At 60.2% G+C, this 12,471-nt stretch overlaps 2 protein-coding genes across 2 annotated transcripts in view; both read right to left on the bottom strand.

The window, feature by feature from the left end:
• The window catches only part of GNB1L (G protein subunit beta 1 like), a 44,484-nt gene extending 32,913 nt beyond the window's left edge, over window positions 1–11,571 (bottom strand). Inside the window, exon 1 of the mRNA XM_082852990.1 lies at window positions 11,364–11,571. The gene's annotated coding sequence lies outside the window, so the exon portion shown is untranslated. The remainder of the gene's footprint in view (window positions 1–11,363) is intronic.
• Window positions 7,511–9,673, bottom strand: RTL10 (retrotransposon Gag like 10). The gene has a single exon (XM_082852529.1). It carries the CDS (start codon window positions 9,595–9,597, stop codon window positions 8,455–8,457), a length of 1,143 nt encoding a protein of 380 aa, XP_082708655.1. The 5' UTR covers window positions 9,598–9,673; the 3' UTR covers window positions 7,511–8,454.
• Window positions 11,572–12,471: the final 900 nt, after the last annotated feature.

The raw sequence follows: 12,471 nt of genomic DNA, 5'->3' as shown, positions 1-12,471 counted from the left end.
TAAGGTGTACAGATGGCAAATAAGCCCAAGAAGACGCTCAGCATCCTTAGCCTCTAGGGAAATGCAAATGAAAACAACACGGTTCAAATGAAGAAGACAAACCCCCGAGGAAGCCAACGGCTGCTGAGCCACAGGTGAGGATACAAACTGCACACACGCCCTGGATGACAGCCCAGCAGGTCCCTGGAGCACAAAACAGCCGATCGTCAAGTTGCCAGCACTCCGCCGCTGGATATTTAATCTAGAGAAATGAAAACATACGTGCACACAAACACCTGTACCTGACTGGTCTGTTCTGTTCAGAATATCGCCCGAATGCGAAATGACAAGACACCCTTGAGCAATAAAATAGGAAGAAAGTATTGATGAACGCAACACCATGGACGCCTCCCCAGAAAATCAGAGCGAGTAACAGGCTACATACTGCTTGGCCCTATTCACACGGCATTCTGGAAACGGCAGGGCCAGGTAGACAGCGTGACTGGAGGTGCCAGGGGCCAGAGTCAGGGGTCAGGGGTGGGCTCATGACCAAGGGGCAGCGAGAGGAGGGCTCTGACCATGGAAAGGTTTCTGTACATGTGTTGGGACTCCCTGTAAGTTCGTGTCTTAACAATCAGTCCTGATCGATACCGTGAGTCCACAGTGATGAAGGAAACGACTGAAGAAATAGATCAACAGGGAGAGCAGACAAATCTGAGCAGAATTCCAAGTGACCTGCAAGGTGGCGGAGCTGGACCCCTGCCTGCGAGGGTGTGCGTGGAGGTAGCCCTCCTCACAGGGGAGACCCGACAACCGCCACCGTCCAGGCGATCAAGGTCATGCTGACAGCACGTCCCCTGGGTCTGACACGGTGCAATGGCCCTTTATCTTGGAGGTCTTGCTCCTAGAAACCCAGACCCCAGGCTGATCTCGAGAAACACAAACGGCAAATCATAGCGGAGGGTACTCGCCTCGAAACTGTCTCAGGCATCACAGCCCACAGGGGCCCAAGGGGATGTGACCAAGTGTCACATAGTCCTAGCTGAGGTCCTGGAAAAGGACACAAGAGGAAAACTAAGGAAATCGGAATAAGCTCCAGACTTGGGTGGATCACAGTGCTCAAGGCTGTTCATCACGGGACGACCGTGCCGTCCCCACGCACAACAGTCGCAAGGGGAGGGCACCAGCACCTTCCAGGCATGGGGCAACCACTGGGCCGCCGCTCTCCTGGCCATTTTCGAGGAGGCTATTTTTCAAATAACATATATTGAACAATATTTGGGGGCTATTTTTTCTTGACCTACAGTTAATGGTATTTGATTTACCACTAAGGTATTATGAAAACCCAGTTTCCTGTCTAGATTTTTCTGGCTTTAGATCCAATTTCTCATTCCAGTCAAGGTGACTTTAAACAGATTTAATGCCAATTTTTAAGTGCTTCTCCTATTTAAAGTGATTTCCCATCCTATTTTTGCCCTAATATAAATAGACTTAAATCCATCAATAGCGCCCCCAACACAAGGTAGTCAGTACTCAGCTAAGCAATTTACTGGTAACTTTTATCATCTTCATGCTCATTGTTACTCCCAAAGCAGAGTAGCACCAGGGAAGGGAGATGCTGACCCAGCAGTCCCCTCTCTCTCATGCGGCACGGCCATTCTAGCAGGAAAACTCTGAGCTGGCCAGTTCTCCAGGCCAGGAGGAACTGAGACCCAGCCCCTCTGCACCTCCCAGGCCACACCTGGACAGGCCATCCTGAGTAGGCCCCACCTTCCTGATCAGCTCAGACCACAGCAAGGCCCAAATCCCAGAACTGGCCCCTGGAAGTCACGTTACAGACGTGGCGGCCCCAGGGCGGTCCAGGCCAGATCACTGGGAAGCCTCCTGCTTCACAGAACATGGAGGTCTGACCACCACCCCTCCCCCATCTCTGAAACGCAGGGAGGTCCAGGGGAGTCGGCACACAGCGCGTGAGCAACACGCCCACGACACAGGACAACGCTCTAGGTAGTTAGCCTCTTGTCACCGAGGTCCCTGTGGGTCAGCATCCGGTCCACGGTGCTGGCTCACTGGGTGAGGGCAGCCCAGTGAGTGACACTCAGGCCCCCAGGAGTGGTCCCCCAATAGTAAGGCCGAGGACACAGCCCCTTCCGAGGAGGCCAGACTGGCCCACAATGCTGTGGAGAAGCTGCGGTTCAGGGGTCCAGGTGAGACAGGGGACAGCCTGCTGGGTGACAGCCCTACCCTGTTCCCTGCAGCTCGCTCCCTGGGCCAAGGAAAACGCACCAGCCGCCCTGCCTTCCTGCGGACTGCCACGCATGGGCCCAGCCCAGGGAGGACCTGGCCTCAGCACCAGCCCTGGCCCCCCCTCCCGCCCGTGCCTGCAGAGCCCCGCCCAGGCCCGGGTGCAGCGGCAGGTTTGCCCAGGGAACTCAAACTTCACAAAGAAACCATCTCTGGAGTGGGCTCTGCGTGGCCATTCGGAGTCAAAGGCATGCTTCATAGCCCTCCTGAGCCCGTGCACGGCCAGGGCCCCTTCCCCTTTGAAGCCTCTGGTGAGTGATTGAAGCGTCTCCTTTCTGAGAGGCAGATAGCACAGTGTAATCTGACTCTAAGCCCAGGGATAAAGGTAGTTTGTTTCCTCTCAGCCTTTCTGTCAACACCTCCTCAGTAATTAGCCCTAATTATTACCAAGGGCCAGCCTCCCATTCGGTTATTAAATCAGAAATAGTATCGTGGCCGGGCATCTGTCAACGCCCGGCTGGCGACCTTGGATTCACTGAATCCTCTGTCAGTATCCATGGCTTCAAAGATGCGGATCCTGGAGAGGGGTTCCGGGGAGGCAGCTCCCTGGCCTGGGGAGGGGGTGGGGAGGAGGACGGTGCCACAAGCAGCCCCATGCTTAGCGGGCCTCAGAGCCCATTGGGGAGGCGGGAACCGGGCACCATCCCTACACTGCCTTCCCCCAACCCAGCCACGCCTGCCTCCCGGGGCCTGACGTGTCCGTGTGTGGGGGGGTGGGGGGAGACTAGGAACACCCTCATAGCCCTTCCCTGGGCCTGCCCGCCTCTGGCGCAGCGTCGCCCAGAAGCCCAGGTGGTGGCCTCAGTTGCGCCCGGTTGCGCACGGCCTGAGGCTGGCAGGCCCGTGCTGGCTGTTCTGCACGTGCACGGGGAAGACTCCTGAGCCCAGCCAGCAGGAGCCCCCCGAGTCCCGACTACAGCCTACCCACCCCGCCCCCCGTGCGCAGGGCACCTCCCTGTGAGCCAGAGGGTCCACAAGCAAACTCGGGGATGGCTGTGGACATGAGTTTCAGAAGTGGAGCTGAGTGCTGTGCTCCTGAGGCCCAGGGAGGACAGCCACCCACCCGTCCTGGGCCTGAGCCTCTTGTTCAATCCAAGAGAAGCAAGTCACCTGCTCCTGCAAAGCCTGGGAGGGACGCTGCTCCCTCTGGCAGGATCCAATGCTCAGGCAGCAGCAGCGCTGGCCTCACATCCCTGGGGCAGCATCCTGGGCCCTTGGGCAGCTGCCAGCAATTCGTGTGAAGCCCCTTGGGGGCTGTGAGTGTCCTTTCCAACTTGCCCCGTGTTTGGGGAAGATGGCCACGGAGGACCAGGCTCCTCCGCTGGGGTCAAGGTCCACGTGATATGATGGGTGCCTGGGCAGAGGTGAGCACAGCCCGTTCTCCCCTAAGCACCTCTGCGGCCTGACCAACAAAAAGTATGAAGGGCTTCCTACAGCTGAGGGCTTGGAGGCACCAATTGGACTCCTTGGGATGGGGGGACAGGCCATCATTGCCGGGCCAGGAGGAAATGCCAGGGTGAGGAGCCACTGGTCCAGGAGCTGGAGATGGCAGGAAGGAAGGCCACTTGGGTGTTCTCAGCCGGCCTGCCTGGCACTTAGGGGCCAGGGTGGGACTGGCTAGCAATGGGCTGCCGCCCTGGTTGTTCCCGGTGAATGCACAGAAAAGCTCCATGTTTTACAGGAAGTGGGACCGTTCCCAGGCACCAGCACCGGCCTCTGGGGCCCACTACCACCAGGAGGGATGGTCCACAGGGGCCAGTTCCCCAGGGCTGACATCAGTGCCCAGATGGCCCTCCCCAGGGCCTGGGATGGGGCTGATGCCCACGGGCTGGTGCCCAGGAAGTTCCCGTGAACCCAGTCCCACTTGGAGAGGGGCCCCTAAGCATGGTGGTAGTGAAGGTCGCTATCACTTGAGGCCTCTCGGGGGCCGATGTGGCACTCCCAGCGGCCAGCAGGTGTCCCTGCACCGTGGCTGCACTTCTGCCACCCGCACAGGCAGGTGTAAGGGCGCGGGCTCACTCCCGACCGCTGGCCCAGGCCGGCACTGCTCAGACACACAGGTGGAAAGCAGCCAGGGACGTCCCTCTTCACCTTCTTACGGCCCCGCCAACAGGGAGACAGGGCACCCGGGGAGAAGGAACGGGCTGTCAAAGGCGCCCTGCAAGCCAGGAGATTCCAGAGTCACGCGAAAGGAAGAATGTTTAAACTTGGGAATATAGAGTAACATCTTCGCACCCTCTGTAGGGGTCCCAGATACAGAACTGGGCACATCCTGCTCGGGGTTGGAGCAGCTCTGCACACAGGGGCGACGTCAGAAGGATGCTCACGACAGCACTGCCCAAGACTGCAAAGATGGGAAACAAACAAACCCATGTCGGGCGTTCTGATGGCCCAGCTGTCTCCCCCAAGTTCCCATGTTGAAGCTCCACTCCTAGCACCTCAGACGTGGTTGTGTCCAGAGGCTTCAAAGAGGGGATTAAGCTTCAATGCGGTCATATGGTGGGGCCTGATCCAACAGGACCGGTGTCCTCATAAGGGGGCGAGGACACAGACACACTGAGGGAGACCGTTGGGGGACACACAGCGAGGTGAGGGGTCTCGGGAGCAGCCAACCCTGCCAACACCTGGATCTCGGATGCCCAGGCTCCAGGACCGGGAGGAAGCACCTCCTGTCGCTTAGGCCACGCAGCCTGAGCAGGTGCGCACGGGCATCTCTCCCCACGGCCCATGTGGCCCCCCGTCACGGCTGCACGGCTGTGTCCTGTGGCTCGGTGCTGAGGGCCCCACCCACTTCACGGGAGGGCTCAGCAGCTCCCTCAGGCCAGGTGAACGGAGGGGAGTGATGCACACCACTAGTGGTTCACAGCGGTCCTTCCCCAGTCTCTGCGGTCATGGAGAAACGTAGCCAGTAGAGCCCTGTCGGCACGACCCGAGGGACCACAATGGATGGGGTGGCCACGATGTGGAGGTTCTGTTCCTGCAGCACAGTCGGCCCGCCCTGACCAACACAGCGCCAGCAGCCTGGTGACCGCACTCCTCACTGCCGGACCTCCAGGCTGTTAACAAGGCGGTGACCCCCACTGGGCACTCACTCAGCCCTACCCCGCCGCCTTGAGGACGGGTGATTCCAATGGCTCATGGTTCAGCCGAGACCATGGAGCGAGCAGCCGCCACCTGCACGCGGGCCAGGGTTCAGCGCGCCCAGAGGCCTCCTGTGGTTCATGGCACCTAGAATGTCTGGAATCACAGCAGAAAATCTGCCCGTACCTCCCCATGGTGCTTTTGTGACTTTTTACCGTTAAATCTTTAATCCACCTGAAGCACGGCTGGCACATAGTGAGTTTCACTGTTTTCCAGACAACTGACCAGCTGCTCCAAGTCCTCTCACTGAATGATCCACTTTACCCCCTTTAATTGGAAACAGCCCTGCCAGCGTGAACTAAACCCCTGTATTTATTCGGCTTTATTTACAAGTTCTCTGCTCATCCTTCCATACCAATTTCCACGTCCTTTCGTTCCTGCAGCTTTAAAAAATGTTCTGTATCTCACAGTACCTCATCCTCAACACTTCCGGTGTTAGAAGTTTTCTTGGACACGGGCGCTTTACAAACCCTCCCACAGTGCCCATCGTGTCCCAGCTTTAGAAAATGAGACCTCCGGGTATTTCCAAGGGAAGCGAGGGACAGACACAATGGTCTGGAATGCACGCCCCAGCACAGCCCACCCTGAGCACATCCAGCAACACTGCCAGGCCCAGAGCACCCTCCTCCGGGTGGGCTGCCTACGTGTGCAGAGCCGGGAGTGGCCATGACCCAAGGGCCCTTCTCCTGCCACGCACAGCAGAGCCCCCTCTCCTGGCCCTCTGTGTTCCTTCTCCCCCCAGAGGAGAGCAGCTGGGTCATCACATCTGCCCAAAGGCAGGGCACAGTGCCAGCTAAATATGGGGCAGTCACTTTGCGGAACGATAGGCGCTGCCAGTCTGGAAGGCCAGCGCCCTCCCACCCTCTCCCGACCCCAGGAATGGGTGACCTTGCCCTCACAACTGAGGCCTGCCCTCCCGTCCTTTTCTTCATGGCCAGGGCACACCAACAGAACCCATTTTCCGCAGGTCATCTGTCCAGTCTCTCCCCAAAGCCCGCGGGCCTGCCGTTGCAGATGACCCTCATGAGAGGTATGCTGAACCATAACCTGAGCCTGCAGGAGCCGTCTGGGGCCCGAGGGGGAAAAGGCCCCCAGTGAGACCGGGGGTCAAAAGGGAAGATGGAAATCTTGGGCTGAGGGAACTCACTCCAGGTCCACTAAGTGGAGACGGGAGAGGCAGCCTGTGCAGAAGGCTGCTGACTGGGCCACCCGCCCCAGAGGGCAGCTCTGGGGCCCCAATGTTGCCAACGACATCAGACCCATACGTGGGCCAGGCCACAGCTGACCAGGACAGCCTGCAGGAGGAGGGCCCGGGCCTGAGCAATAGCATGGGGGCAGCAGTGTGACCAGGCTGGGCTGGAACATCCAAATTCCTCCACTGGATCAGAACCAAGGGTGCACACTGATTTCTTATCAACTTGCTTGTTTCACTTTGGGGCTACATCAGCTTCCCACCTACTTCTAAGACTCGCAGCTGTTTTACTTATGAGGTGTCTGTGCCGTAAAATAACTCAGAAATAAAACCACCTGAACCCAGAACATTTTCAAGCAAATTACTAATGAAGTAATCCCAACAATGTCTATTTTACTTAAAATTTACCATTTGCTTATTACTTTCCTTCCTAAAATGACTTTCTGATTGCAGTTATATTTCCACTTCTTTTTCTTTCCTATTCTCCAGGAAGGTGTTTTGTTTTCCCAATTATAGGACCCACAGGGGCCTGAAATGTTTGCCTATCTGTCCCTCGGAGCAGATGCACTGTGCCTGTCCTGTGCTGACCTGGGCTGGAGAAGCCTCCCAGTCAGCTCTGTTACTAGAAAACCCTCCCTGTGCAGAGCAGGTACTCCTCCACTCCACCCTCGGCCCTGGGGACTCACAGCCCTGGCCTGCTGCTTGCTCACTTCACCGCTGGCCTGGAAGATAGTTCTCAAGGCCACACCCCTCCCACCAAGCCTCCCACTCCCACCCATTCAGCCAGACCCTGCAAGGATCCAAGTCCCTGCCATGAACCACACCTGCAACGCTGACCGGGTGCTCGCGGCTGGGCCCAGACTCTGCTCCCAGATGGACAAGGACTCACTCAGCCATGGATCCAACCCATGTTTAATAGCACCGACTGTGTAGCAGGGACACGAGGTTGACTGATGGAGCCCTGCCCTAGGGACTCACAGTCCATCCAGAGGCACAAGTCATTACAGCGCTGGGCGTTGAGTGCTGAAGCAGCCAAGTGCACGAGTGGGCGTGGAGGCAGGATGCTGAAGAGCAGAGGGGAGGGCAGCGCGGGCCAAAACAAGACTAGATGCTAACACTGCAGGCAAATGCCTGAAAGGGAGCTGAGACTGGCAAGGAGGCCCCCACTCCACCCTCCTGCATTAAAGCTGTCCCAGTGGGCCAGGGCTGCTGGTAAGCCCGTACATAGGGAAGCACCCTTCTCTGCCAAGACACCCTCCCACTTATACTGAATAATGAAAGCAGCTGCTTCCTCCATGCAACCTTCCTTAACTTCCAGTCCAGAGGATAGGGGACACAGGGAGCAGAGACTGGGGCAGGAGTCAAAGCAGACACCACAGGAGTTAGATCCAAAAGGGCTGGCACAGCGGACCCAGTCCAGTCCCAGCCAGCACTGAAGGGGGTGGGTTTGGGGGGGACTAGTTACAAGGACTGTACAAACTTGATGGGGACTGGTCTACGCAATTCTTTCCAACTAGCGGGAACAGGCCAAGTGAGAAGGCGCTTCCCAACAAGGTGTTGGGATGCAGCCAAGAGCCCAGTGGGAGGCAGCCTCTGGGCCACTGAGTTGGAGAATGAGGGGCACAGGGCAGAGGCCACTGTCCTGCTGTGCCCTGGGGTGGGAGTTTAAGGGGAGCTGTTTGTGCTCAGACATGGCAGACGCCAAACAAGTCCATCTCCTGCCCAGCAATGGGGCAAGTGGACAGGGCACTACCTGGTGCACCCCATCTAGAGTTAGCTGGCAATACCCCACTGTCCTGACAGGGGGGCCGTGGGGTTCCCTGGTCACGCAGACCACTTCATGACAAGGGGGCACTGCCATACCTGCCCAGGCCGTGTTCGGAATCCAGTGCTGTGGGTTGGTGCGTGGGACAGAATGGTGGCTCTCCTAGGGTGGCTGGGGTGTCCACTGCCCTCTCTGGGGTACCTAAGGATGCCTCCTGGCCTGCCTCTGTCTCAGAAACCTCCTCCTTTGTTTTCTGGGGTCCTGGACCCCCTGGGTTAGTGGGACCTGGTTTCTGGGCAGGGGGTTCAGCAGATTCTGCAACTGCAAGGACAGGTTTGGGGGCCGCCTCCCCTGGCTGGGAAGAAGATGGCCCCACGGGACCAGGACCAGCACTGCCTGCAGAGTTGGACAAGGCAGAAGGTTCCACAGGCCCAGAGCTGCTCTCCATGGCTAGCAGTTGCTCAGATAGAGCATTTCTAGATGTGGAATTGAAACTAGAAACAGTGGGGGTGGCCAGAGCAGCGGGGACAGACCTGGGGGGAGTGCCCATGTTGAGGGCCAAGGCCTCTGAGAACCTAGCTAAGTACTGTCTCACTACAGGCAGCTGTGGGGCCACTGGTGGCTGGCTCGAGGCCAGAGGCAAAGAACAGGGCCCTGCAGCGTGGTACTCAGCAAAGTTGTTTGGGTTTTGAATAACTTCCTCAAGATCCTGGCAAAAAAGCTCATAGTTGTCAGGCAGGGGCAGGTCCCCATCGAGGTAGGGGGCTGCCCACGCCCGGGCTCGGCCCGTCAGGCGCCCGAGGATCTCGCAGACGCGGCTGAGGTTGTCCCGGTAGTGCTCAAAGCGGAAGGACATGTAATCGCCCAGCTGGGCCAGAAAGCGGTCCAGCAGCCAAGGGGAGCCATCGAAGGTGCCTGGGTCTGAGCCGGGCACCCAGTGGAAGTCCACCCTGAGGGGCCGCGGGCCCATGCGCATTGCCGGGGGGCCCCTCTCCGCGGGCTTACAGCCCACAGCACCACTCGCTGACCTCTTCTGCTCCATGGTCGTGCGCACACACACAGGGTCCCCACAGCAGGGCCGCTCAATCCAGGGATCCACTAGGGGGGTGTACGCAACCCCAGGAGTGGCCCCGTCCTCCTGCCAGGGGTGTGCATTGGCGTAGTTGGCTGCCGCCCGGATGGGATTGCGAGGGCCCTGGCGCCGGCCACGAGGCATGCTGGGAGCAGACGGGAGCTGTCACGTCAACTAGAGAAAGAAGGGGGAGAGGAGGGAGGGACGGCGCCCAGAGGGTGGGCAGAAGCGGCGCGCAGACACAACGGGACAGACGGTTGCGAAGGGGTGCTCCAGGCAAGTGCTGAGCGGGGAGCTGACCACTGCGGCCTCAGAAGAGCTGAGAAGAGCTGATGGGACTGTCAGACGCAGGCCACCATCCAAGGCGATCTGTCCAAAAACAAGGTGGGAAGAGTGGGAACTAGGCCCAACCACCACCACTGGGCAGCCGACCCTGGGCCCCCACCAGGAGCTCTCCATGCAAGGGGGCCCAGAGGCCTGCCTGGGAGGTCCCAGAAAGCAGGTACACGCCACCTGGGATGTTTCAAGGGCAAGATGTGATGGCGGTGATGTCAATCCCAGGAGGCCAGATCAGGGGGCCAGATCAGATCCCCCTGGGCTTCCTTGGACGGCCTGGATGGCTGTCAAAGAATTTCAGGAGTGACAATAACAACCTTCACTGACAGCTCTAGTCATGGCCAACAATGACCCCTGATGAGGCTGACCCCGAGGCACGGTGGTGAGTAAAGTCACTCGTCTGTGGCCACACACACCAACCAGTTAGTGGCAGAGGCAGCTGACCCCACCACACATCACCACGCCATTTACAAGCTACGCTTCACAGTCCTGTGAACCATCTCCCAGCCGCCCAAGCACTGTACTGTCAGGTGCAGAATGTGTCATAAGATCTTTTTACATCACAGCCCCAGAAGCATGGCAAGCACTACCTGTGTGCCTTCCAGCTTTCCCCCCACCCCCACACCCATCCTGTGTCTCCCAGACTCATGTCGCTACTCACAGTGCAGCCACCCCCACCCCAAACACATCCTCCCTGCATTCCCCTCCCTGTCAACAGCCCAGAATCCGAACCCGAGTTAAATTCCACTTGCTCTGTCTACTCTCCCCACCCCAAGGTGGTCCCTGCAAAGGGCCTGGAGAACAGTGACCATCATCACCCCTGAGCAGCCCAAAGAAACGCAAAACAAAAAAGGAGGTGCAGTTCCCGTCGGATGCAAGGAGTCCTCCCGCAGTCCAGCCTGAGGGTAGCCACCTCCCCAGTCTCCCTGCAACACGAGGTCCACTCCCGGCCTGCACAGAGCGCTCTCTGCTTCACCCCTCCTGGCGCGATTTCCCCAACAAGCCCTCCACACACACACACACCCCGCCCCCCACTGCTCAACCGGCTCCCACCTAGGGGCGCCAGTCTGCACTCACCTTCGGGGCGGCTTCCCACGTGTTTACCTACCCCCATCTGCGGGAGCTCCTCCAGGGGGCACGGCCTGTTGGTCTTTCCGCCCAGGACCTCCCAGGGCGGCCTGCAGCATTCGGAGCCGCCAGGGGCCCCAGCACCTGCCTCCCCAACCCCCAACGCTGGTGGCGAGGCGGGAGGTGGGGGTCTTCCACCCGAAAGCCCGTCCCATCCTAACACTAAAAACACGCTAGAGAGGCAGAGACCGAAGACAGCAGGTAAATGCCGTCCGGTCCAGTTTCTCACCGAGCGCTGAAAAAACGGTGACCACGAACCACTCCCGCTCCTGCCCCCTGTGAGGGGAGGCAGCCGCTGCCGTGCGCGCCCGGGACCCCGCCCCGCCTGGCTCTCACTAATTCGGGGAGCGAGGTCCCCAGCCTGCCCGGCGCCGAGGGACCCGGCCCTTCCCCGGGACAGGACAACGCGCGCCCGGTTCAGGCGCCGCCGCACGAAGCCCACCTACCTGCGGCCACGCGGCGCCACGACGGTCCGGTTCCCTCGACAGCGAATCCGAGCGCACCTACAAAACGGACGAGACCGGCCGCCGCGAGGCGAGGCCAGGGCCGGCGCGGACCGGGGTCGGGAAGGGACGGAAGGGCGCGGACCCCAACACACTAACCCGCCGGCCGCAGCCCGCGACCCCAGCCGCGAGCAGCGCGAGCCCCAGCACCGCCTTGTCGTGCGGCCACGCCCCCTGCGTGCGCGCGGCCGACCCCTACGTCCCCGCGCCGGCTCCCGGAACGCCCCTCGCTGGCCTCCCAGCCGCGCTGCGCCTGCGCCCTGCGTCGTGAAGCCTCGGTCGCGCAGGCGCTTCCGGGCCCTGCCAGCGGGGCAGCAGGACGCGAGGGTTGATGGGAGGGCGCTCAGCCGGACGCCGCGCGGAGTGCCACGAGAGCAGGTGGGGCCGCGTGCGCAGGCGCAGGAAGGGCCGGGTCCGGAGGGCGGGCGGGGTCGCGTAAGCAGGCGCCCGCGGCGCGCTGCACTGAGGAACGGCTCGGTGCGGCGGGATCGTGGCGTCCACCCGGCTCTAGCTGGGACTCAGGGACAGACGCGGCGACAACTGCACTGAGTTAGTGCTGAGCGTCACGAGGGATGTTGGGGGCCGAGGGCACCTGGGAGGGTTGGCACAGAGGGGCTGCAGCGTTTCCTGGACGGAGTGCCCGGAGAGTACCCGTAGCTGGAGACCAGCAGGGGCCGGGCGCGTACGTGCGCCCAGGAGCGACGGGGCGGGGCTGGCCCCGAGGACCGTCCCCTGAGGAGCCCGGTTCCCTCGCCGTGGGCGGGCTGGCTCGACTCACCCCTCAAGGCTGGACCCTGAGCGGCTGCCCAGCCAGCGCCCCGGCACAGGAGGCGCCGGTGCGGGGGAGCGCTGTTGCCCTACGTGCGAGACCTCTAGCACCTCGTGCCCCGGGGCCCCCAGGTGGGGACAGGTTGCCAGGGCCAAGGCGGCCGAGGTCACTGGAAGTGATGTAACACCAGCTCCCTTTCTGCCCTGGTCTAGCGACTTCTTTCATGAAACCATCTCTGAAATGTTATCTGCATTTACAGCCAAACTCACTTGCTTTGATCCT

Source organism: Leucopleurus acutus (assembly GCF_964270905.1).
Source record: "Leucopleurus acutus genome assembly, chromosome: 13".
NCBI lineage: Eukaryota > Metazoa > Chordata > Mammalia > Artiodactyla > Delphinidae > Leucopleurus > Leucopleurus acutus.
Note: the sequence above shows the minus strand (reverse complement) of the source record. Positions and strands in the feature narration are given on the sequence as shown.

Bases quoted from the DNA above. Each gene is read 5' to 3' on its own strand.
- RTL10 (XM_082852529.1), bottom strand. From the start codon at position 9,597: ATGCCTCGTGGCCGGCGCCAGGGCCCTCGCAATCCCATCCGGGCGGCA.